This window comes from Acomys russatus, chromosome 7, assembly GCF_903995435.1.
Source record: "Acomys russatus chromosome 7, mAcoRus1.1, whole genome shotgun sequence".
In the NCBI taxonomy this organism is placed as follows: domain Eukaryota; kingdom Metazoa; phylum Chordata; class Mammalia; order Rodentia; family Muridae; genus Acomys; species Acomys russatus.
Window position 1 is genome coordinate 52,303,107 of NC_067143.1, and position 26,829 is coordinate 52,329,935.

Genomic DNA, 26,829 nt, shown 5'->3' on the forward strand with positions numbered 1-26,829 from the left:
ATGGCTACTTTATGTCCATTGCAGTCCATATAGGCCTCTTTAGTTATAATTTTAAAAAATGAATTATTGAGATTTTTTTCATGAATAAATTTAAGAATTCTAATGCATGCTGAGTGTGGTGGCAATGTGCCCTTAATCCCAGCACTTGGGAGGTAAAGGCAGGAGGACTGCTGTGGGTTCGAGGCCAGTCTGGTTTACATAGCGAGTTCCAGGACAGCCAAGGCTACACACAAAACAAAATAAAAAAGGTTTTCAAAAGTCTAACAAGATTAAACCATACTTTTAAAATGATATTAATTCAATAAAAATTTGCCAAGACCTATATTTATGCAGTTGGATCTGAAGTAAGGTGTTGGGAAACACTGGGATAGTTATAGGATCAGAAACTATGCCTCTGCCCTTAAGTACAGAGTACACAAGTGTCTGATACAACACACACAGTGTTGAAAACCCTGAGGGTACAGCTAAAGTGCTTTGGATGTTCAAGTAAGGAAAGAAGAGATCACTTCCAGTCCAGGAAGTAAAGAGAGCTTTCAAAGGAAAACTACTCTTAAGGGACTGAAGGGCAGAGTGTGGACCACAGAAAGGAGGAGTGAGCAAGGTATTGCAGGTAAATGGAAGACAGGGGATGGACCCATCACAGACAGAGTCTGCAGAAGGAGATACTGCAGACAAAACAGCTACTAGGAAGAAGTGGCAATAGCTACAGCAGTTTCAGAAAGCTAAAAGAGGCCAATAAAATCCAAAGTATATATTGGGAGGAAGAAAAAATGCTGGCTATAAAAAAGTTGAGTGTGTGTGTCTGTGTGTGTGTGTGCGTGTGCGCGCGCGCACACGCGCTTGTGTATGTGTGTATGTATGTTTGTGTGGTTTTGGTGGGACCCCAAAAGTCAAAGAGATATTGAATAATATAGAAAGTGAAAGACCAATAAAATGCACAGATAAAACTATCTTTTAAAAAAATCAATATGATAAAAGGACAAGATGAAATTAATTCTGCAGGAAAATATGTTTCTAACTACCTGGTAAGGAAGGGATAATAGTCTGGACTGACAATGGAATTTAAAAAAAAAAAATTTGACCTTTGAAAAAGTAACCAACAAAACTCAGGAGTATTTACAATACAAGGAATGTCAGAATCAGAATCAATTCTAAAGTTGGATTAGTAAGTCTTATTTTAAAATAAAAACTACTTTGATAAGTTGGATTATTAAGTCTTATGTTAAAATAAAAACTACTTTAAAAGGTCAGTGCATACAAAATTATTTTTATGTCAAAATAAAATTTATTTTAAACCTAAAAAGATGAATCCATAATTTCTATTTCCTGCTACTGTCTTGGCAGAGAGGGACAAAACAGTACTGTGAGACACAAAGCAATCTGGCTTTTGCCCAATTTCACAGAGCCTTCGCTGTGATCACCGACCACATTCAGAATCTGACAAGAGCTGTGGACTCCATGAAAATCACACATACAGGTCCTGGGCGGATACAACTCTAGTGGTCCATTTGCAACTGTATTAAGAACTATGGACCTGAACTTTGATCCCCAACATCCTATTTCTAGAGAAAAGAGAAAACGAAAATGGCAAGATAATATACTTTTTAAAAACAGTTGGTAAACCTGTAATAAGCTTTCATTTGTTTCATAATATGTTTAATTTATAACCCAATTCCGTGCTTCCTGTGTGGCTTTAAATATAGTACTTAATTTCTACCAACCGAGCTTCTCCGTGCCTGATGGGCTGTATTGTCAACCTCATACAGGCTGGCATGAAGAGTAAGCAGCCTTCTCACTACTCACTACTCTCAGGCTAGCTTGCTCTATTTATACATTTTCTAAAAATATTTTAGTTCTACATTTGCTATAGTTCTCCAGTTAATCCATCTAACATGGCACCCATGTGAGATCTCTGAGAGCAAGAGCATTCCCCATGTATTCGCAGAACCTGACACACTAATAATTAGCATCTGTTGACACAATGAAACGAGCCAATGTGAATATAGCACTTAGCTTGGTGCCTCACTATATATCCAATATTACTACTATTAAATGGCTTGGAGACTAATAAACACAATCCCTTTACTTAAACCTAATAAGGTTTCCAGTAAAAGAAAATGAGACACTACACAACTATGGTAATCACGCCTGTAGTACACGAGTAAGGATAAGGATCAACTCAGTTTTGAAACAAACTCTAACGTGATTACCTGATTCAGAGAGCACAGCAGTTCAATGGGGTACAGAGCGGTCTGCCCACGGATGCCAAGGCCACACAAAGGCTACTTTCAGAAGGGTGGTTAAGTACATTTCATGGGCTACAGCATGGCTCTGACATCAGATTACCTTAGTTTACATTTCATTTCAATAATTACAAGACTTTTGAGCACATGGCTAATGCAAAGAATAGACTATATTAGAGTCATTCATCGGTGTCAATGGGAGATTGGTTTCAGAACCCCCACAAAGACACCCAAATCCTCAAATGCTAGGACTTGCATAAAGTGGCTTAGTGTTTGCACTCTTCATATTTTCAGTCATTCCTAGATCATCTGTAACACCTAAAACAATGGAAATGCTACAGATGTAGTCATGCTGCATTCTAAGCGGATGATAAGGGGCTGTTTCCCTAAACATTAGAAGCATCTATTACTGAAACTGGTAAAGTAAGAACCCTCTGACATGAACAACAACTATCATTCATTTGGCTACATCTAGAAAAGTGTAGAAACAAAGACTAGAAAACAAGCAAAGAACTACAAAGAGAAGAGCACACAAGCCTCATGTCAAATGGGAGTTCCACACAGTAAGAGTGGGACAGGATGGATACCCACGCAGACATGATGGTGTAGGCTTCAGCGCAGATGCATGAAGCCCAATTGATCCCAAGACCACAAAGGGAGTAATATGTTACTAAAACTGCAGGAAGCTAAGACAGCACTGAAGGACATGTCATGTACTTGTCATGCCATCACCATGTGACACAGAAAGGGACTAGAAGAACGCGATGCCTGTCAACTGCATCAGGCTGAACATTCTGGGCTTAAACACAAGAGTACTATGGAGCTAAAGACAGAATGAAGAGAGCTCCATGTACAGCAAAGGAGTGATAAGGTTGCTTCAGATTTTACAAAGTGGAATAGTAAGTACACTGTTTTTATGTACATCTGTTAAACTGCAAATTCAAACAAAAATGAGGGGAAATGGCTACCTGTAGAGAAAGTATGGCTACTTGTAGGGAAAGGGCACAAGTTAGGCTTTTCTGAATACACAGTTCAGTATGACTTTGGAGTCATGTGAATAATTTTTATTTACTATGTGTTTTAAACAGCTTATACTAACTGTACAAGATAATGGGTTTTGTTGTAAGATTCCCATATATGCAGATGACATGTGCTGGTCACATTCACCCCCTCCACTACCTTTCCATCCTCATCTCAGCTGGAGTTTTCTTCAACGTTTCTCGTTACTGAATTCTCTTTGCAAACCTTGGGTTGTTGCTGTCAGTTCATTCGTTCTAAAGTTTGTGTTTTCTTGGGCATCACTCAGCGTTCATATCTTTAAATAGACTGACGTGTTTCTTTGTGTCTTCTTTAAACTCCTTAACTTCTTTTATGATGCCTATGAGTACTTTTTAAATCCTGTGTCCTGGGTTTATCTAGATAATTATATTGGAGAATATTTTGATAAGACTGGCAGATTTTAGGGTAGAAATGCTGTCTTGATCTTTTATATTGTTTGTTTTGTACGTGTGTGAGGACCTCTTCTTTTGAGTTTTGTGTCTGATGTAGACACAGCAGGCTGGGACAGAGCACAGGATATTTGATCTGGGTTGGCCTGGAGTCTAGAGGTGGAGTAGGTAGAGCTGAGCAGATCAGTCCTGGTCAGGAATTGGGGAGGGGAAGCAGAGGAGAGAGTCTGGTAGACTCACTGTGCTGGGTCCTGGCAGGTTGAAATGGGCCTGGAAGTAAGATGGGATGGAGCAGGAAGGATGAAGTCAGATGGTGGGAGGAGCCCTGTGCAGGCATGCAGGATGTATGTCAGAGCCTGGAGGGCGGCAGGGGATGAGAAGTTGGCTGCAGCAAAAAGGCAGAACTAGGCAGGGCATTGTCGTTATAAGAGAAAGAAATAATCATATAACATCAAAGTAACGACCCTAATCTTAATTTCAAAGTAGAGATATGAGTGTGCTTGTGATTCCTCCTGTCTCAATTACTGCTAGTTATGTCTAGTGCAAAGGCCTACAAGCAATAATCAAATTAGTAATAGTAAGTTCTTCTGGTACCCAGGGTGTGACATCACTTCCAGGGGCTGACAGCTGCCTAGAATATGCAACCTGTAGGCTCTTCTCCTATTTTCAAAGACAGCAAGCCATGAAACAAGTTCAAGTCTCTTCCAGACTCTAATCCATTCTGCCTTCCTCTTCTTTAACAGATCTTTATAGGCAGGCATAGTGGTGTAAGCCTTTAATCCCAACACTTGGGAGGCAGAGGCAGGTGGATCACTGTGAGTTCAAGGCCAGTCTGGTCTACAAAGCAAATCCAGGGCAGCCAAGATAACAGAGAAACCCCGTCTCAAAAAACTAAAAAAAAAAAATAATAATAATAAATAAAAATAACAACAACAATAATAATAATAATAATAATAATAAATCAGCTACAGATGCTATTCCTCTACCTGGCACAGGTTCTTAAACTCTTTGTACCATTTAGGAACAGATAGTGATTTAAGTAGGACTTTTCTACTCAGATTACAACACCTATGGGAAAACCCTCAATAACTCAAAAAAAAAAATCTTCAAGATCAACTTTAGTTTTGTTATAGAAGACAAGATCAACACAAATAAGTTACAATTCTATATAGTTACCATAAAAAACTTAAAACATATAGAACAATTCTATCAAAGTATCACTGTTAAGAATACTAAGAGTTAAAAAAAAAAAAAGAATACAAAGAGTTAGGGGGCAGTGTAGGTGAGATGGCTCAGTGGGTAAAAGAACTTATTTCAAAAATGTGACAAGCTCAAAAAAAATAAAATAAAATAAAAAATAAAAATAAAAATAAAAATAAATAAATAAATTTTTAAAAAATGTGACGAGCTCAATCTCCAGAACCCATGCAAAGGTGGAAGGAGAAAACTGGCTCCACAAAATTGTCCTCTGGCCTCCATGTGCACACGATGGCATGCCCATCCCACCCCCAATAACAATATAAGTAGATTATTTTTTTCAATTTTTAAAAAATTGAAACAATACTTAGGGTGGCTGGGGAGGTGGTTCAGGTGGTAAAATACTTCCATGAAAGCATGAAGACCTGTCTCCACGTTGGCACCGCTATTACAAGTGCACACCGTCGTGCCTGGCTTTTGCCAAATTACTACAATTGAGTGAGGTTTTAACAGGTTGAGGAGACAACAAAGAAACACTAATATCTACAACAAATTTCTGGGTTTTAAAACTGACAACAAAAAGAAGATAAATACCTTGTCTAAAACCACTGACAGCAGACCGGGTGTAGTGGCGCACACCTTTAATCCTAGCCCTCGGAAGGCAGAGGCAGGTGGATTGCTGTGAGTTCAAGGCCAGCCTGATCTACAAAGTGAGTCCAGGACAGTCAAGGCTACACAGAGAAACCCTGTCTCGAAAAACCAACCATTCAACCAAACCAACAAAACAACAACAACAACAAAACCACTGACAGGTCTTTTTTTAAAACCACTCTCAGGTCAGTTTTTTAAAAATCAGTTCTCTGTACTGTCCTCAAAATAATATTAGGTCCTCTGTTCTTGAAACCATCAAAGCTGGAAATTATCCCCACAAATCTTAGGCGATGGGACAGGGACCCTCTTTCCGCTGTCAGGAAGGGAGCATAACCACAGGCGGGGGCTTTCGGCAAAGCTGGAAACAGAATGAGAGTAAAGCTTTGTAACTGAGTGATAACGACGGGACACGCAAGGGCATGACGCGAGACGCAATTGAAGATCTCTGTCCACCTTAGCCATTGCTACTCCTGGAGAGAGAGCACAGGAGGTGCTTTAAGAGAATTCCGTCATAAATACTGATGTACTTACTGTACGTGAAAATCCTAAGTCCTGTTCTTAATTCTGTTGGTGGTGAGATTATTAAATTATCCAGATATCAGGCATTGTGGAGTCCAAAAGTAGAAATGACAGTGGTTTATATAAGGTCTTGCATAGACAAGACAGGGCTCAACAGCAGGAGTGCTCAAATAATGCAGCTCAAGCAAGTAAGTGACAGTGTGCTTCACTGAACACCATTTCACACTAGACACTTAATCCACAAGCAACTTTCACCCACTGAGTCAGACAACATGAAAATATACTTTGCTTAAAACGCATAGATACTAAAGTGCTGCCACACAGTAAGAAGAGCTGTAATTTTATATCCACTTTAATTTAGGGGGAAAGACCAATATTTTATTCCACTACTCACCCAACCTGAGGACAACATAGTCACTAACTTATTTTACCAAAAATTTAAAAGGCTAAAACATCTATTTTCAATGAACTAGAGTTACCTATGTGGCCTCACTACCTAACATCTTGCTGGCATAACCTTGACTCTGTTTTCGAAAAATGTATGAGGCTCACTCACGTCATTTTGAGGGAAAGGGAAGTGGCATCCGTGTGGAGTCACTATAAACGGTGGAAAGCAATCCAACAGAAACTTCTTTGCTATGTTCTATCAATTCTGGTACATTTCTGTTCATACTTAAGTTAGCAATGTTTCAACAATGCAGGTGGCCAAGGAGCAGCCCTAAGTCAACTGTGACTATCGGAGAGTGAACAGGAAAACCAGAAGCAGGAATGTCAAGGTAGGTAGTGACAGGCTGGGAGCAGACCATGGAGAGTAACGTCAAGTGCTCCTCCAACCACTGTGAACTGAAGGGTCTGAGGCCTAGATGTGCAGTCAAATGACGTCAGCAGCAGATGTCAAAAGTAAGACGGTTTTACATAAGCATGGTGCTGGTGTGTGGGTGGGTTTGGTTTTAAGAAACACTCCATGGCCAATGTTCCTGTGAGGCACAGAAAACTATATTGGTCAGAGTGATTCATAAGAGTGAAGACTAAATAAAGCACTATTGGAGCACAAGTCCGTTCACTGACTGGTTTCCTTCACCCTACAACAGCAGAGCTCAAGGGCTACAGCGGCCATTCTGTGAGGTCCTTCAGAGGAAAGCTGCTGATCCTGTGTATAAATGACAGGTGCCACAAAGACAGCATAAAGCAGGACCAGAACAATAGGTTTGCACTGGTCAGGCAAAGCTTAGCTTTGCCCTAACATCCACGTGAAGTGAATGTTATGCATCCACCAAATCAAATTTACAAAAGCATTTCTTTAACTATTACAGAAGGAACAAAGAAACAAAACACTTTGCACTCCAGGAGTTTGAATTTTATAAAGGGAAACAATCAATTTGCATTAATTTAGCACACACAAGTTCGACACAGTAACAATAGAAAAAAGGAAAACCAACTACTAACACGTAAAAATGAACATGCGCATGGAAATGACAAAACATGTTATGGGTGCTCAGGAGATAGGGAGAGAAAAGACTCGGGCTGAGTGGCCTCAAAGTGCTCTGTGAGAGTAGGATTTCACAAAGTGAAGACAAGACTACAAGCAAAATAAATGTAGCAGCTGGCACATGCAAAAAGCCTTCAGTGGGCAGGCAGTGTCCCTCAGTGGAAAGGAACATAACTGGTATGCATGCAGCTTGAGTTCAATGCTCATCATCAACCAATAAATAAAGTCTTAACACCACTGCCCAAGACATAATTATGGAGAGCTTTTGATGCTTCCATTTAAAAGTGCACTATTTGATCTAGTACCTAGACTTGAGTCACCAGTGTATAGGTGGCACCTCCTTACAAAATAGTTTCAGTCAAAGAATAAGAGATGAACAGGGCAAGAGCAGGAAAAAAAACAAAGATCCTATAAAATTAAGCTAGTACAGAACTAACTGCTAATAGATATTACTCTCTTGTATGAATTGACTTGCTTTCAGGTTAGGAGAATTAAAGAGGAAGAGACAACCAGGACCGTGTCCTTATAGTAAAGAGACCAGTAATAAGCATGATCTAGTTTTAAGTCTTAAAAAAAGTCCTATTGTACCTACACTCTGGTGAAATAAAGTACAAATTCTATTACTCTATAAAGTTTAGCAAAATTTAATAAAAAAGGAAATATAGCTCTGGTTATGCCATCTTCAAGGCATAGTGGGGAAATAAGATTACTCTTAGAATTGGGGTAAAATAGGGCTCTACCAACGGCCAGCACTTAACAAAGGGTCAGAGAGGGATGGTGGTAAAGTGCCTTAGGCTCAGCCTGATGACCTGAGTTCAACCCCAGGACCCACAGGGTGGAAAGGGAGAACCAGGATTCCTGTGGCTTGGTCTCTGACCTCCTACATGTGTGCACACACAAAACTTAATACGCCACAAAAAACTCTGGCAAAAAATCTTATCCTAAAGCAGCTCTTGAGGAAGAGATAGATTAGCAATGGTTACATCCGATGGGTGTTATATCTACAAGGAGCCAAAACAGCTACAGCGGTGTGGTTCCTACGAGGAGATAATCAAATGAAGAAAACTAAATAATCATCCAAGGCAAGAGGGGAGAGAACAAGAAAGAAAGAAAGAAAGAAAGAAAGAAAGAAAGAAAGAAAGAAAGAAAGAAAGAAAGAAAGGTTGTAAGTGTTAAAGCAAATGCCTCAAATATAAGTAGGCCTGTTAGACTTGAGGATCTGCTTAGAGAGCTACTGATGAGGCTTACGAACTTCACAGGTGCTGTCCTAGTCACTTGTCACAAACTCTAGATAAGGAATTTTGCAGCAGAGAGGCTAATACTGAAGTTTAATTGCAGTCAGCCACTTAAATCAAAGCACTGCTGCTTTTAAGATGCCCTCATTAGCAGTACTTTAAAGAGAACAGAAAACAGCAACCAGATGGCTGGCTGGGAGTTACAGTAGGATTGGAGCGCCCATTACTGGTGATAAGGATATTCTCTTAAAGTAGATGTTGCATTTGAAAACTATATACAATTTGAATCAAGTCATTAGAAATTATCTAACTCAAATCTTGCATTAGGAGGGAAAACAAATAGGTTCTGCTATATAGCCAGCATGATTTTAAATTCTGGAATTATAGTATTTCTGTTTTAAAGGTGGCTCAGAAATGTTCCTTTTGGTAACACTCTAGATTTTTACTCAAGTATATCTGGTGCCAAAACATTCCTTCTATGATACCACGGTGGTTGAGGGGCAGCCATGGAGGGGTAGGGAAGTCTGACCAGAACTACAAGGCTTGGTAATGGCAGAAGATAAAAGGACTTGACAGGAAGCAAAATCAGTCTTTCTGGTGGGGTTTGAAATGGCTGGAATGTTCTACATATTCTCTTAGTCAGTCTTTCAAAATATATTGTTAGTATGTGCTGGAGGTAGTAGTCAGCACCTCATCTGGGACATCTAAGTGTAGCAACCAACCTTCTGATGGCTCTATTAATTAACAGCTTTTTCTTGGAACAAAAAGTGGGTCAGCAGATAAAGAGGTTGCCGCCGAGCCTGACAACCTGAGCTTGGTTCCCAGATTGACATGGTGGAAGAACGGAACCTACTCCTGCAAGCTGTCCTCTGACTTCCACATATACACTGTGGAACACTAAGGTTTTTTTCTTTTCTTTTCTTAAAAAAACCTATTTCATAGCCTGAAAGGCCTTTCCTTCCTCCATTCCTCCCAAATCTGCCTTCAAGTAATATACCATGGAGAGCTCACTAGATTTAAAAAACAAAAACAAAAGCTAATTACTCGTTTGGAGATACTAAAAGCGTAGGTTTGCTGACAGTAGGCAACAATACGCCTTTTGGTCAGAAGATCCCAGGCAAATAGTAAGTTGCTTAAATGCAGCAAGAAGAGCATGGCAGAGGGAATCACCTTCTTTACCCATAGTGCAAAGAAAAGAAGAGGGGATTTGTAGTTCTTATACTTGTTAAAACTGAGCTTGGTGTAGGAGTCACTGACTACCTACATCCTCCACACAGCCATATCTACATGCACAACTCTCATTCTTTTCCTGACATCGATGAACAGAATTGGTCTGAATAAGTCATAGTAATAGCATTCCTATGCCAATGATTTGGAAAAATAAAGACAGAGCAGGCAAAGTTGCAGCAAACATCACAACCAACCACACAATTAAGCAAGAGAAGGAAAGCCACCACTGTAAGGAGAGCAAAAGAAAGGATGTGCAAAGTCTGGGGTCATCAACTCTGGAACATTCTATGAATAATCAATATCCATACCAGGTGTGGCAGCACAGAGCTATAATCCTAACATTCAGGAAGCTGAAGCAAGTTCAAGGCTAGACTAAGCCACATAGTTAAGATCCTGTCTGAGAAACAACAAAAGTTTATTTTGAAAGAATTAAATAAGAGGAGCCATGGAAATATGAGTGAGGGGAAAGCTTCGTTTTCCATTTATTAAAATATATTACTAAATCTCCTATCACTAAAAATATAGCAATAATACAAATAAATAAGCCAACAGAAAAGAAGAAACACATCATTTTAAAAAACTGTGTTGGAAATGTGTTACATGATAAAGATGTCATTGTAATAAAGGAGGATAGGACAATTCCTTTATTAATGCGACATTTACATAATGGGAAAAGGACTTCAAAGAAACAGTATTACAAAAACTGTTCCTCACTTAGCACATCACAGTAAATTTAACACAGATATAAAACAAGAAGCCCCAAAGGTGGTGGGAAAAGAATATATAAGAACTCCTCTATAATCTGGATGAGAAAGGGCCTTTTATGTGAATTAATATTAAAAAATGAGAAATCCAGATAGATAAAATAATTAAAAACACAATTTTACATTGGAAAAAGATATGCAGAATAAAAGGACAACTGAGAAAACAATTTCTGACACCAATAAAGAGAAAACAATCCTAAATACATGAAAAACTTTAAAGAACTATTAGCAAACTGGCAATTTCTTCAAAAGTTCTACCTAATTTACATATAACCTGACAATTCCATTCTTAGATATCCACACAAGAGAAATGTAATCATATTTCTACACAAATAAATAGTCATGGCACCATAATTCCTAAGAGATAAAAAGTAAAACATATTAAATACCCATCAGCTGATGGGGTGGGAGTGTAGCCACACAACAGAATAAATCGAGTCGCAGAAAGAAATGAGGTATGGATATATGCAACAACATGGATATATCTAAAAACATCCTGCTAAATGAAAGAACCTAGTTACTAAAGATCACTATGTCAAAATCATGCAAATTCATAGAAACAAAAGCAGACGCATGGTTGCTAGGGGTTGGAAGAGTGACAGCTCTGGGTAGTTTCTTAGTGAACAATGAAACCGGTTTAGAATTAGTGATCACTGTGCAGCCTAGTAGACAGAATAAAAATTAATGAATTCTATTTATTCATTTACTGTGGTGCTGGGGATCAAACCCAGGGACTCCAGCATGCTAAATACATGGTTTACCAGTGACCTTTATCACTAGCCCAAACTGCACACATTAAAAGTATTAATTCTGAGCGGGGCACGATGGCACAGGCCTGTAATCCCAGCACTCAAAGAGGCAGAGGCAGGCAGATCTCTGTGAGTTTGAGATCAGCCTGGTTTACAAAGTAAGTGCAGGACAGCCAAGGCTACACAAAGAAAGCCTGTATAAAAAAGGGGGGGGGGGGATAAAATGAATTCTGTAGTATTAAAATATATTTTATGCTGAATGGTGGTGGTGCACACTTTTAATCCTAGCACTTGGGAGGCAGAGGCAGGTAGATCCCTGAGTTCAAGGCCAGCCTGGTCTAAAAAGTGAGTTCCAGGACAGCAAGGGCTACACAGAGAAACACTGTTTTGAAAAATGAACTATAAACACACACACACACACAATTTTTAAAATATAATTTTAAAAGTAGCAAGCCAGAAACAGTAGGATTTGGGTTTTTTAGTAATACAATAAATATGTACCCTTCAGCAAACACACTTCACAGTGCTCTTTCTCTCCTTCTGGCTGAATTCTTCAAAACATTCCTGAGATATAAAAGTCAAGTCTGGCGTGGTGGTGCACACCTTTAATCCCAGCACTTGGCAAGCAGGGGCAGGTGGATCACTGTGAGTTTGAGGCCAGCCTGGTCTACAAAGTGAGTCCAGGACAGCCAAGGCTACACAGAGAAACCCTGTCTTGACACCACCATCCCCCCAAAAAGTCAAGATGAGAGACTATCAGAAATGAATACATAGCTAGAGGGAAAAGCAGCTCATGTAGCAATAATCTCAGCTACTAAAAGGTGAGAGCATACTTAAAGCAGCTGGGGACTGGCCTGGACAATGTAGTGGGACTCTACAGCAGAAAACAAAAAAACTAATAATGCAAAAAAAAATTGGGTATACATATGAATGCAGGTCCCTGTGGTGGCAGAAGGCGGCGTTATATCCCCTCAAGCTGGAGTTACAAGTGGTGGTGAGCTAACAATCTGAAGTGGATGCTGGGATCTGAGCTTTGATCCTTTGTGAGAGCAGGGACCTGCATTCAAATGTATGCGCGTGCGTGCGCGCGCGTGCGCGCGCGCGCACACACACACACACACACACACACACACACATAACATTTTTAAAGTAAAACCATTGATAAACCATAAACGAGTTGAACAATGAACAGCTCTGTGGTCTTTCCAATGTTAATGATACACACCTGCTCAGGCAAATTTTTGTTTGTTTTGTTTTCTTAATTGTTGTTGTTTGTTTGTTTGTTTGGGGTTTTTTTTTTTTTTTCTTCTTCTTCTTTTTCTAGAAGACTTTCTCTGTGTAGCCCTACCTATCCTGGAACTTGCTTTGTAGACCAGGCTGGTCTTGAAATTTCAGAGATCCGCCTGCTGCTGATTCCTGAGTGCTGGGATTAAAAGTGTGGGCCCGAATATCCCTGCCTCAAGCAGAGGTTTTTAAGAGATACTTCTCTCAAGCATATCAGGGTTGCAAGACAAAAAGGACCCCAATCCAATTTAATGAGAATAGCGTCAAAATCTGTAGTAAATACGAAGAACTATATGTTTGTGTATTCTAAGAGCATCTATTAAGAAATCAGGCCACCAGGATTTCAAGCCTTATCCAAGAGCCGCACTGGTATACTTGAAAAGGAAATGGCTCCCAAAGGCTAAAGCTAGGTTGAATTCTAGTTCTCTCACACACCAGTTGGGTGACTTTTGATTTGATGCAAAATTTCCTTACCCATCAATGGACGAGGATATCTATTCTGTAGAAATGTAGGTAGATTAAACCAAATAACATAATTATGTTGCAGTGACAACGCAAAACATTTTATTTTTATTTTTATTTTTTTTGTTTTTTAACACAAAACATTTTAAAAATAAATATTATATTATCTATGAATATGTTGGAATTTCTAAATACTACTTGAAAAGCCAAATGATACTCAACAAAATTCATAAAGTTGAAATTGAAAGATCTGGAATAAACAAATGTACACAAAAGTTTAGTGAGAATGAGGCAAGAAATCAAGGTGTCCTAGCAAACACTTCTAATCCCAGCACTGGGAAGCTTAGGAGAGAGGACTGCCCAAAATTTGAGGCAGCCTGAGACCTTGTTGCAAAAACAATCCCCCAAAAGAAAAAGCAAAACAAAAAAATAACAAACAAACAGAAACCAGCTGCGTGTGATGGTCAATGCCTACAATCCCAGCACTCAGGAAGCAAATGTAAGGATCCTCTAAGTTCAAGATCAGCCTGGGCTACATAGTGAGTTCCAGGCCAGCCAGAGCTACATAGTAAGACCCTGTGTCCATCAAAGCAAGGCAGGGAGGAAGTGGCAAGTAAAAAGCAAGTAGAAGGAGAAATTTTAAAAGATGCTTTGAAATAAGAAGAAATGAGATGCGTCAAATCAGGGTTAAGAGAAAAGAATACTAGAGACAATGTGCACAGCTCAAGTTAAGTATGAGCAGAGTCATAACACGAATCAAATCAATAGGTCTCTGTCTAGACACCCAATTGTACCCCCTAGAGCTAGGGCCCTACCAGTCAACCTTTAACTGCGCCTTACTGAGGAGCAGGAATATTTGAGTCTTGGTTTTCACATTTACTAAAATAAAATATTTCCTTTGCGTCTACCTTATAGAGCAAAAATACAGACTTCTGGTACCCTCAGGTTCCTCAACCAAAAGACACAGTGCTAAAACGGCACAGCCGCTAGGTTCTCTTTCAGCTTTATGACTCTAAAAGGAAGACTGTCTTATAATATTAGCATGGACTTAGAGAGCTTTATGTATGAAAAGGAAGCAGAAAAGGAAACGAGACACTTGAGGATCACACACAATTCATCAACATCTGCTCTTCTCTTCATAACACGATGACAGAGAAGCACTTTTCTGCAGGGTTTGGTGGTGTCAACCTGCCAACCTGTAATCTTAGTACACAAATGGTTGAGGCAAGAAGACCAAATCCAGGTCAACCTGGGCTACAGGCAAGATGCTGTTATCAAACATCGAAAGAAACAGCATCTTTCTAAAGCACTATCTTTCCGGAATAAGCAATGACCTAAGTCAATAAAACCAAAGCATCTATTTAAAAAGTTTAAAGAAGCTGGGCACAGTGGTGATGCCTACAATCCCCGCACTCAGGGAGGCAGAGGCAGGTGGATCTCTGTGAATTCGAGGGCAGCCAGGTCTACAAAGTGAGTCCAGGACAGCCAAGGCTACACAAAGAAACCGTGTCTGGAAAACAAAAACAAGAGCCAAAAAAAAAAAAAAAAAAAAGTACTAAAAAGGAGTACTAGCAACTATACAATCTTTCAATGAACAGATTTTTTTCTTGGTATTGTCGCCCAATTCTTTATTTTTGGAAAACATATTTGATAAAGCAAGGAGCTGAGGTCTGTTTAAATTTAACTGAAGCATGTAGAATTTAAAAAAAAAAAAAAAAAACTAGCCTTTAAGTATATGTGTACAGATGAGTACCAGTGTACTGAAAGTTCAAATGGTAGTTAGGAAAAACAGCCCCTAAGCTAGGTGTGGCAGGAGGATCATGAGTTCAAAGCTAGGCTTGGCAATATAGTGAAACCATGTCTTAAAACAAAAACAAAAACAAAACAAAAAAAGCAATAACTAAAATTAGTAAATGATAAATAAAAAACCCATCGAGATTATTAAATTAGTTTTCTATATCAGGCTAATTTTACAAAATAATGATAGAGGTCAGCTTCCAAATTCTCTTTATGTTAAAAGCTCAATCCTTATGTCTTTTACAACCAATTTTTATTTTGTCTTACAACAAGCCTTCCATTTCCCCTGCTGCTGCGTATCATTCGATCTATCTTTTTTTTTTTTTCATTTTTCTATTATAAATCATACATCTCTTGGATTCTGATTTTCCCAACCATTTTCACTACCTCTCCACCCTCACCTCCCAATTTGTGGGATTCTCTCTCTCCATTCCTAGAATTAGCCTTCACAGCACTACATCTATCTCCGTTGCATTTTGATCAGTTTGTGACACACGACTTCTTTGGAACTGAATGTGTCTCTTTGGTAGGCCTTTCCTCAGGAACATCTACCAGCTTCTATCTCGAATCCCAAATACAACACATACCTCTCTTCTCTTTACAATCAGCAATCCTCTAAATAACCCAATGACTACCCAGTTCTCTCTGCTTTCCGGCAATCCTTTCTAGAATGTTCTCCTATCATGCTTTCTCCAGCAGGCAAGTATCCTGTAACTTGCACAAGCCTGTCAAGAACCTACATTTCCCAAGTTTCTTTCATGAACTCAGTTGTTAAAGTGAAAGTGCAGCTCAGTGATGTGGCATTTATCTGGTTCTGGTTTCCGTTCTTAATACCCCCAAAATGAGTAAACACTCTTAACACACACACACACAGAGCCCTACTACCTTTCCAGCAAACTGTCTCCCCACCCCCCATTTTACTGTTAAGTGCTTTACTAATTCTAAATCACAGACCAGTACATTGCTTCCCTCAGGTCCCATTTCCTTGGGGGGGGGGGTGGCAGGAATGCTCAATTCTTTTTCTTTAAGCTTCCCAGATTTTGCCTTTCCAGTGCTTCCTAGTCATTTCTCAATTTCTGGTCACTGTTCCAAGCCAGTGTCTTCTCATCACACCTCACCTATTTCCTTTAGCCTCTTGGCTCCCTCCCTGTAACAGTCTCCTAGCCACGTTCTCTATCTTTCCTTAGGCCCATTCCCCGAGCTTTATAATTCATCCCTTATTGTCTGAACCTGACTCTTAAACTTCTGGAAACTTTCTCTAGAACCTTCTACTCTCTAGTTTCTGCCTCAGATGTTCTCTATACCCGTCAGGTGAAAGCCTTCTTCCGCCTGGCCAACTTACGCGATCCCCTCAACTTTTCTCTCAGTCAGATGGCAGATTTCTCCTCGTTTCACTGTTTCTCTCCCAATCTCATCACGTCTCGAATTGCTTCCCGTCGTTCCTTAAATTATCCTTTCATCTTTCTCAACCTTGATCTTTATTCCCGTCTCCAACGTTATCCGTCCTCCAATTTCTATTCCCTTAGCGACTCACCTAGTCCCCGAATCTACCTCCTATTCTAGCTAAACACCTCCAGGCCAACACCAGCATTTCCTCCACTTCACGGCGTTCCTTCCCGAAGCACTCTGCACGCACAGACACCATTCTCCAATAGCCTGGGCCTGGCCTCCTGGGAGAGAGGTACAAGTCACGTACCCCATGCGCATCTTGGCTCCGCTCTGACTGCCCCCGCTGCCGGGTAGGGGAGGGCGAGAGGGTAGGCGGCCGAGGTGCATGCTTTTTTCGAGGGCCGACATCGAGGGGGAGGCCGTACGTCGATAACAGTGGCCGAAGCTCCGTCCCAAGATACGTGCGGTACAACCGGTCACAGCGCACTCCTTTAACGACGCCCAGTCGCCTTTGGACAGCACCCAGCCACCGGCAGCGCCGCCTACCGCCCACTGGCACAGTAAACCCCGCCCCCCTCGCTTTTGCGCTTCCACCGGAAGTGCGCAAGGGCCTTCGCACAAAGGAAACTGGGTAACGGAGTCTAAGGATCCCTCGCACTACTGTCAAGAGAACTCGACAACCCTCACCGGAAAAAGGAGTCCTCCTGAAAGCAATGCATGTTGGATAATGAAGTCTTCACATGATGTGTCACTTTGCGCTTGCGCACCTCCAGGTGCTCTGGTCCAACCTCTTAAAGGTAGGGAAGCAAAGCATCCTGGGTGTTGTAGTCCATTTGCAGGAAAGCTTATTGGCGCCGGCTATTAGCTCTGCTTTCCGGGAACTGTTACAGGAAGAGTTACCTCTTCCTGCGTCCCAGGCTTCCCAGCGGCTCCCGTTGCCGGGGAACGCAGGCGCCATGGGAAGGGATGGCGGGAGTGTACAGCTTAGTAGCTGGCACCTGCGCTGAGTTGGTGACCAGGGGCCCGGGCTCGGCATGAAACAACGGAAAGGCCAAGTGCCTGGAGGCGGCCGTGGGCGCAAGAAGAGAGGTAACTTTATATGTCCAAGGTTGAGGAAAACAGAAAAGGTCGAAGGAAATCTAAGGATACCTCCATCCGCTGCGGTTAAACAAAACAAAACAAGGGCGGAACAGAGAATAACCAGGGAAGGCTGGAGAGATGGCTCAGCCGTTAAAGGCTAGGCTCACAACCAAAAATATAAGAGAATAACCAGGGAAAGTTCAAAGAGTTTTTTTTCTTTTTAAGAATGGAAAGAAAATAGCGCCTGTAGGTCGATAAATGAGGCGAAATGAGGATTAATAGGTACGAATTTTTTTTAATATTTAACTTAATTTTTAACTTATGTGCATTGGTGTGAGGGTGTCAGATCTTAGAGTTACAGACAGTTGTGAGCTGCCATGTGGGTGCTGGGAATTGAACCCGTATCTTTTGGAAGAGCAGGCAGTGCTCTTAACCACCGAGCCATCTCTCCAGCTCCAATAGGTACAAAATTAAGAGTAGTATTTACGACAAGGATATGTGTATGTGTGGTAGTAGGATTTGGAGTATGGGGGAAAAGGACACAACTAACTCCCAAAGAACCTGAGATGATGAAAGACGGTGTGTGGTAGAGGAGTCGGGGAAATCTGTAACCCAAGCGTGTAGTGGACTATAGGATGACCTTGCTACTGAGTGTGCATATACAGGCACACTTATTATATGCATGAATATGCATACGCTTTTATATTTCAACAGATGATCTCTAAGCTTTATGGTGGATCTTTGCTCCACTCTTCAGGGCATAAGTTTTTGTTTTAGTTGAAAGAACTATTTGTATTGATTCCTGATCAGACCGATTTCAATATAGTCTCTTCTCGTGAAGCATGATCACTTCCCAAGGAAAAGAGTCAAAGAAATAAATGGTTTTATTTGTTTGTTGAGACAGGATCTTCCTATGGACCTCAGGCTATCCCTGAACTTGAGATCATCCTGCCATAGTCTCTCAGATATATATATATATATTTTTTTTAAAGTCTCCTCTAAATCTTTCAGAAAAGGTACTGACTGGTTGTAATTGATTGTTTAATTTACATTTCAATTATCTTTCTGAAATCTAGTAAGATTCAAAGTTAGTAAATACTATGAACCCAGGACTAAAAGATCGCAGCCAATCTAGAGATGTTAGCCTCTGTCCTTGACTGCATCATCTTGGCAGCAAAGACTGTGAGGAACAGGAACCCGGGGCAAGGAGGGTGAATGGTGACGGAGCCCACAGAGAATCCCAGGAATCAGACTCTGAAGAACAGACCCAAAGCTGCAGCTCTAACTTTATTGTTAAGTGTATGAGCTTTTATAAGACTGAAGGGCCAATCAGCATCCCATGCTAGCCTTAAGCACCAACAGCAATCAATTGGGGTTGGGTGGGGGGACGACAAAGTCACCTCAGGAGACTTACGTAAAGAAGGGGAAACAGTCACCACCCTAGCCTTGGATCCAATTTGAGACTTCACTGGTGTGCTAGGGGCCCCTCGTAGATCAACACTGTGTGCAATGGGTCAGGGGTCTTGGGAGCTGCTGATGGCTTCACTCGCCGTTCTCTGTGGGCCTCCGAGAGGCTTATCTCCACACTCTCCCACAGAAGACAATTTAAGCTGGCCTTTACTGAAATATTAAGTTGTATTGATACATACTAAACTGTGGCTAAAGGGAGCTACTGTTTTAGGCTTAATGACAGATTTAAGAGTGAGATAAAAATAATGTATCTTAACTGTATTTAACAAAACTTCTAACTACCGGGGTTTAAATTGTGTCTTTCAAATAGTATCTTTCAGTTAGTTTGGATTATCATGCTGACCACAAACTGTTCCTTCCTTAGAGTGACTTGAATGCAGCCTTAGTTGCGTAGTTAGTTAATCAGCTCATATAAGTGACCAGGTGGGTTATTCCACGGCCTGTTTTTCTAATTACTTCTCAGTATTACAACAGTTAGGAAAAGCCTTCTCTGTAGACACTGAGGAGTTTTATTTTTTACTCAAAGAGCATCATATTAGGGTGGAGTGGTACATGCCCTTTTATCCCAGTTCTCTGGAGGCAGAGGCAGATGGATCTCTGAATTTGATTGAGGCCTGCCTATTCTACATGAGTAGAATTCAAACAAGCCAAGACTATCTTAGTAAATCATATAAAAAAAATTAAAAACAAGCAACATTTGTTTTCCATAGTTATTCTGGATTTTAGCTCAGTTTTGTTGTATTCCTCCATAGGTCTGAGTGACATTTCACCATCTACAAGCCTGCCACCTCTGGTTGAAGGGCAGTTACGCTGCTTTCTCAAACTTACTATTAACAAAGTCGTGTGGAAGATTGCAAAGCCTCCCACTTCAGTCCTTGTCCGAGTAAGGTGGTGGGGAGAAACGTCAGCTGGAACGCTCTTTTGCCCCAGGGATGCACTGCAGACTGAGCCAAAAGCTGTGAGAACAACTACTCGTTATGCTGTCCGTTGTGGCCCAAAGCAATTTACCTCGTATCTAACAGGTATGGTTTGTTTTGTCATCTTAAGTAATAAAGAGGTGTCTTTTATTGCAGGAATCAGCAGTCATACATTTATTTGTACATCTGGTGAGATAACTATATGTCCTCTGAACATTTTAAGTTGGTGCTAGAAACTGTAGGATTTGGGGAAAGTAACTTTACATTTTTGACCTATTTCCTCATCTGTAAAGTGAGATCAAATAGCTGCCCTTAGACCTTCTGGCTATTTTCATGAAGAACCACCTAGTTGAGTTGAAAGAACACAGATTTAAAGTCTAGAGAGTTAAATTTGAACTCTGGATTTAGACCTGGTTTGCTGCATGATCTGTATGATGCTAGGCGGCCCCTCACCCCTCTCTTTTGGTTTTAGTTTTGGTTTTGGTTTTTTGAGACAGGATTTCTCTATGTAACCCTTTCTGTCCTGGAACTTACTCTAAACCAGACCGGCCTGGAACTCAGATATCCACCTTCCTCTGCCTCCCAAGAGCTGGGGTTTAAGGCATGCGCCACCACCACCAGGCTAGAATGGTTCTTACGATCATAGAGTCTCTTGCCAGGCATGGTGGCACATGCTTTTAATTCCAGTGCTCGGGAGGCAGAGGCAGGTGGATCACTATGAGTTCAAGGCCAGCCTGGACTACAAAGTGAGTATTGGACAGCCAAGGCTACACAGAGAAACCCTGTCTCGAAAAAGAAAACAAGCAAGCAAACAAAAAGATCATGGAGTCTCGGTTTCCTGTTATGGCGATGATAGTATATCCTTATTAGGAATTATGGGACTTGACTGGAAACATGTAAAGTGATGGGTCCAGTGCCTGCTACATTGTAGGCGTATGGTCTACAGAGAAAATATTTGAGGCATTGAGGGATAAAGTTTTGTTATCGTCCCTCCCAAGAAGTCATGTAAAGATTAGTTGAAAAATGAAGAACTGACAAAGCATTAACGAATGATGCCAGACAGTACGTGAGGGCATAGGTCATGACGCCATGCATAGAGAATTGTGACTATTCTAGGTTGTCAGTAAAGGGGAATCTTGTAAATTATTAATAAACCCACATCCCACGTCTGCTTTTACCCTTGCTACTACTTTACAAAGGGCCTGGAATCCAGGATGGCTCCACCCAGTCTATCTCAAGGTTAATCTCAGGGAGTATCCGTGGTGTGTTCAAGGGCAAAGCCCGCCAAGAGCGCTTTCACCTGTGACAAAGCTTACAGTCCTTCCCACAGGTGGGCTTGAAGTTAAAAGAAGTAAGTGATGAACCCAAGGTCGCCATACCATAGCCCTGATTTTGAGAAGAGGGCTTGGAGATGGAGAGACAGCTCAGAGGTTAAGAGTACGGTCAGCTCTTCCAGAGGACCTGGCGTTGGTCTCACCATCCATATGGTGACTGTCAACAGTCTGCACCTCCAATTCCAGGGGACCCAAGGCCTTCTGGCCTTGAGGGAGCACCAGGCACAAAAGTGGTGTCCAGACACACATGCTGGCAAACATGCATACACATAATTTTCTTTATATTATGTCTTTTTTTTTTAATGCTTTATTTACTCTTTTGCCAGAAATAGTGGTCATAAACATTCAGTGACATACTTCAGTGGACCTTGACCATCTTCAACACTGTTTATCAGAGGGGACTCAGTAGGAGTGAGTGTAATACTGGATGATGCCACCAAAAAATGAAGGATAGAGATCATAAATCTATTTAAAATAAAGTGTTTTTTCCATTGGCAAGGTATAGTAAAGTAACACGGTATAGTCAGCTTTAGAATTGGATAGAGCTGAGTTTTAGCCCATTTTGATGACTTTAAAACTTACTGAACCCAGGAATGCTACCTGACCTCTGTGATCTTGTTTAACCCCCAACCTAGAGTTAGAAACCTAGAGTAAAGAAAGGGCCAGGGGTTGGCAATTTAGCTCCGTGATGGAGCGCATGGCTCAAGGCCCTGGGTTTGATCCTCCGCTCTGGAAAAAAAGAAAAAGTGGGGGGATGGGGATGGCAATGAAGTGGCTCAGTGCGCAAAGGCACCTACCACCTCACGGCCTGAGTTTGACCCCCGGGTTCCCCATGGTGGGCGGAGAGAGCCAAGTCCTGCAAGTCGTCCTGTGGCCGCCACTTGTATGCTGTGATATACTCAAGCACTCAACCCAAAAATAAGTGAATAGAAATGCGATTTTAAAAAATTACAAAGGGAATAATGAGGCATGAAAGCATCTAGTTATTAGTAAGTAACCAATAGATGTTGGTCCATTTCTCTTAATCCACGTGTGCATGCCATTCACAACCTACAGAGTGCTTTGCATCAGTTTATATAATTTTTTTAAATAACCAGCAGAAAAGGGCTGTGATATGTTAAGTAATTTGTTTAAAATCATATAATAGTCACTCAGTAGCTGCTGTGTGGGAAGACGCCGTCCTGTGTGATCCTATATGCAGCACCCTCAGTTAGTCCCCCACACAGATGCTAAGATGCCTATTTTATAGGTGGCTGTGAGTTCCACCAAAAAAGCTTATGACTATTAGAGCCAAGAAAACCCACATGGATCTTCTCAGTATAAGTCCTACATACTTTTCATTTAAGTATTGGACAAATAGTAATAATGAACCGTTTCTCAGTTTGGTAAGAAAATACTCAGAATTTGTACTATCTTGACATGATTTTAGATTCCATTTTTGTACATGTTATTCTTTTTCTATGAGTTAAGATCATGAAGGGATGAGGAATAAATTGTAGAATGTAGTTAAGGGGTCTGTTTCTGTTTGTCTTTGTTTCAAGTGTTTTCAGTACCTCAATACCCCAAATATAAGTTAGGAACAAGCAATTAGCTACTGAGAGGCCAAGACCAACCCCTGTAGTCATCCACGAGCCCTTTCTCTAAGCCAAAATTGAAAGAATGAGGATGAAATAACTAAGATTGGTTGTATTTATATTTCAGTATTTTAGAACCAACACAAGTTCTTGGCAAATACATTTATTTTATTTTTAATGAGGCAGAGTCTCACTATGTGGCTTTGACTGGCCTGGAATTTACAGCATAGACCAGGCTGGCTTCCATCTCATGGAGATCAATCACTCTGTCTCTACCTCTACAATGCTGGGATTAAAGGCTATGCCACCACACCCGGCTGAATACATATAGTAGCACTATTAAAGGTAACTCTTTTATGGCCGTGTGTGTGTGTGTGTGTGTGTGTGTGTGTGTGTTTGTAGGATAACCTCAAATTGTTCCTCAGGCTCTGCCACTTCTGTGTGTGTGTAACCCAGGTTCCACTGTTATGGCACTTGCTAGGTTGGTTGGCCTGCAAACTCCAAGTGTCTACCTGTCTCCATTTTCTTGGTGCTGGGATTGCAAGTGCACACCACCTTGCCTGACTTTTTTACATGGATTCTGGGGACTGGACTCAAATCCTTAAGCTTTCACGAGAAGCAATTTACTCACAAAACCGTCCTCCCTAGCCCATGAAAGTTGTATTTCTTACCACGTACTTAGCGTGCTAAATAGTCAATATAATGCTTTAATACACAGCCCTTGCCATTCTCTCTAAAACTCTTGTTCTTTTGGTGTTGGGCTCACTCCTCCTTCCTCATCTGGCATGGTACATACCTGGTTTACTTCAAATTTAAAGTTTTTCATTGTATACCCTTTAGCTTTCTTCCAAAAAACAAAGACAGTGGTAACTATCTGAATATGTTGTAATTGTTTCCATTAGATATGGCCGTGCTGGTGTTGGAAGTAATCACCAAATTTGATCATCTTCCAATCGGCAGAGTTCAGATCAATGGACTCGCCCAGCTGTCTCCAACCCATCAAATCAATGGATTTTTTACCGTTGTTTCACCGGCATCTAGGAAACTTGGAGAACTTCAGGTAGAATTCCTTACTGTTCTAACTCCTTCCTTATGTTACCACTTTTCTCTTTACTGTGACCTGATAGCAAGCAACTTAAGGGTTTATTTTGGCCCCTGATTTGAGGTGACAGTCACTTGTGGGGACGGCATGGCAGCAGGAGCTTGAGGCTGCGTACTCACCTTTGGGAAGATCAGAAAGCAAAGATAGGGCAGAAGCCTGTAAGCCTCAAGCCCGCCCAGGGCTCACCTCTTCCAGCTCAGCTCTACTTCCTAAAGGCTCCACATTCTCAAAACAGCCCCAGAGCTGAGGAACAAGATCAAATGCAGGAGCTCATGGGGGACATGTCATGTCTGACTACCAGGGGCAGCTGCAGAGAACACAGTCTGGGGGCAGAAGGTGAGTCCTTTGGAGTGGGAAGGTCATGATTCCCACGTCTCATGCAAAGCCCTACCTTGTGCCTTACCCATTCTTTAACCAAAGACTGTAGCTACCTTTGTTTCTGACTTCTAAATCCTACAGCAGGAGGCTTTCACACTGTCTGCTGCACTGTATTGAATTCATAGGAACATTATTACGTTATCATTGCTCTGGTGTGGTATCCAGAATTGTTTGTTGGTGGGATCCCCGTTCTGAGTCTAGACTCCCTAAAAGATGACACTGTATTTTCTCCATTTCCCCCTAGTTCCTAATATAGTGCCGAGAAGCATTTGTTTGACTCATGTGAGTGCTGACTTTGATATTGTCCCTCGTTGATCCAATTTGTATTTCTGATACACTTTCATGCGCCACTGCTACAGAGATAAGGAACAGCTCTCGTGTGGTTTTCTAGAACATGGTATGTGACGTATTTCGCTGTAGGGATAGAAGGTGCTGGGAGAATAGAGAAGGGTTCCTTTCTGAGGGGACTCTTCGGGAGAGCTTCGAGTGGATACTTACTGTTTACATTTCACAAGCTCACGTGATGAGTGAATTCTCCCAGGAGCCCTCATACTTCTTCCTGTAAGCGCCTGAGGTAATCTGTGAAGATGATTCACTACTCTCTTGACCAAGAAAACCATACAAAGTCATGCAAATTCAGACATTCAAATCTTCATGTTCACTTTAAGAACACTGAAACTGCCCAGGCCATCAAACGTATTCATGTCCAAAAAGGCACCAAGTATCTGAAAGATGTCATTTTAAAAGAAGCCATATGGTTAAGAGAGAGAGACAGACAGACAGAGAGACAGACAGACACAACGGTGGAGTCCATAGGTGTGCCCAGGCCAATCAGTGGGGCTGGACTCAGGGTCAGTGGCCCAAAAAGAGTGCTGAATTTTGCTGCACATACCTAAGAATGGAGACAGTGATGCTAATCTTAAAGGTTTAGATGTTGGTTCTCTAGTCACTGAACATCCGTGAGCAAAGCTCCTAGGGTGCTCTATTGAACTAACAGAGCTCGTGGCTGAATTAACCTGTACACGAGCTCCCCCTGGCATGATGAGATGATCCTCACTGAAAAGGAACAAATTGTTCTGAGGCCAAAAGAGGAGGGTGCACAGAGAAAAAAGATATCCCAGAAGAAACTGAAGAAACTAAAAGTTATGGCATGGGAATAAATCAGCATGAAATAAATGCAAATAAAAATTTAAAAATTTAACTGGCTTTACACCTTGCAAAGTTTGTCCTAAAGCTAATACAGAAAATGAAATAAATAGGAAAAGAAACCAAGGAAAAATAGGGAAAGAACACTTAGCATTGCCAGATACAAGAATGCACCACAGAAGCACCCGCCACTGCGCCTGTGCAGCAGAATAGCAACTCCGTTCTCACGGGGTTTATGACATTTTTATTTAGAATGTAGTGGTGCCTTCCACAGATCACTGTGCAGTGAAGTGAGCCTTGTTACCCAAGCATTTCTCATGGTGTAGGATTTTGCATCAGGAGTGCAGGATGGTAAACATGTTTTAAGAGCCATAAAGGCATTCAGCTCCATTTACCTCAACCTTACAGAAATAGCACAAAAAGAAGAGAAAGCTCTGCATCCTTGGTTAATTATGGCAATGCCTTTCAGTACTAGAGACATGGAAACAGTTGTTCAGCATAATTATAATTGTAGTCTGATGATTGTTAGGGTTCAGGAATAGCCGCACATTGACACTTGAACACCAGGCTCAGATTGATGGTAGTTTATTTGAGCGCTGAACAAGAACTGACCGGTCAGGGCCATGGTCTGTAAATTCCGACAGACATTAGTAACAAGAACTGACTAGTCAGAGCCACAGTCGAAACTCAGGTATTAGACAGTGACCTTGGTCTGCTTCTAAGGCAGGCTTTTTATAAGAAAAACTGTAACCAGGTAACAACCAGGTACCAGGTGGGAAGCAGAGGGAGGGCAGTGTTACATCATCACTTTGACCAGTTAAACACAAGAAGAATCCTTTTTGTTCTCAGCACAATGTCCAGGTAGCTAGGCAAAACATTTTAAAGTGATTGGCCAGGATTTAGGGTAGGGGAGCTCTTGGGGACTTTCCAGCTCTTGGGGAGTAAAGAATAAATATCATTTATCTTAATCAAAGTGGAGACTTAGAGTCAAAATGGCTTTTGATATGCTAAGAGCTGGTGTTAACAGAGGAGCTACAGTCATGCTAGGAACTAAAATAGATCTCAGTGGAGGGGCTATAGAATTTAAGAAGCTTACAACAGTGATGACAAAAGAAAATTGAGATGGTACTACATGTATGCGTGTGACTGATGCCTGGGCAGGAACAAACGATAATAGCAGTAGGCGCGTAGGATTCTTGGTGGCCTTCTGTGGTGTTTGTTGTTGTTGTTGTTGTTTTCTTTTTTTAAGATCAAGATATGATTTGAGGGTCTGGAGAGATGACTCAGTGGTTAAGAGCACTGACTACTCAAGAGGACTGGGGTTCAGTTCCCAGCACCCACATGGCAGCGGACAACTGTCTGTAGCTTCAA

The 26,829-nt window shown here is 41.2% G+C and overlaps 2 protein-coding genes across 2 annotated transcripts in view; one reads left to right on the top strand and one right to left on the bottom strand.

Moving 5' to 3' along the window:
- The window catches only part of Ppme1 (protein phosphatase methylesterase 1), a 48,567-nt gene extending 31,541 nt beyond the window's left edge, over window positions 1–17,026 (bottom strand). Inside the window, exon 1 of the mRNA XM_051149039.1 lies at window positions 16,765–17,026. Coding sequence (XP_051004996.1) covers window positions 16,765–16,865 — 101 coding nt within the window. The 5' untranslated portion in view covers window positions 16,866–17,026. The remainder of the gene's footprint in view (window positions 1–16,764) is intronic.
- Window positions 17,027–17,303: 277 nt separating this feature from the next.
- Window positions 17,304–26,829, top strand: part of C2cd3 (C2 domain containing 3 centriole elongation regulator) — a 104,422-nt gene continuing 94,896 nt past the window's right edge. Inside the window, exons 1-3 of the mRNA XM_051149040.1 lie at window positions 17,304–17,546; window positions 19,760–20,029; window positions 23,735–23,892. Of these exons, the coding sequence (XP_051004997.1) occupies window positions 17,492–17,546; window positions 19,760–20,029; window positions 23,735–23,892 (483 nt within the window). The 5' untranslated portion in view covers window positions 17,304–17,491. The remainder of the gene's footprint in view (window positions 17,547–19,759; window positions 20,030–23,734; window positions 23,893–26,829) is intronic.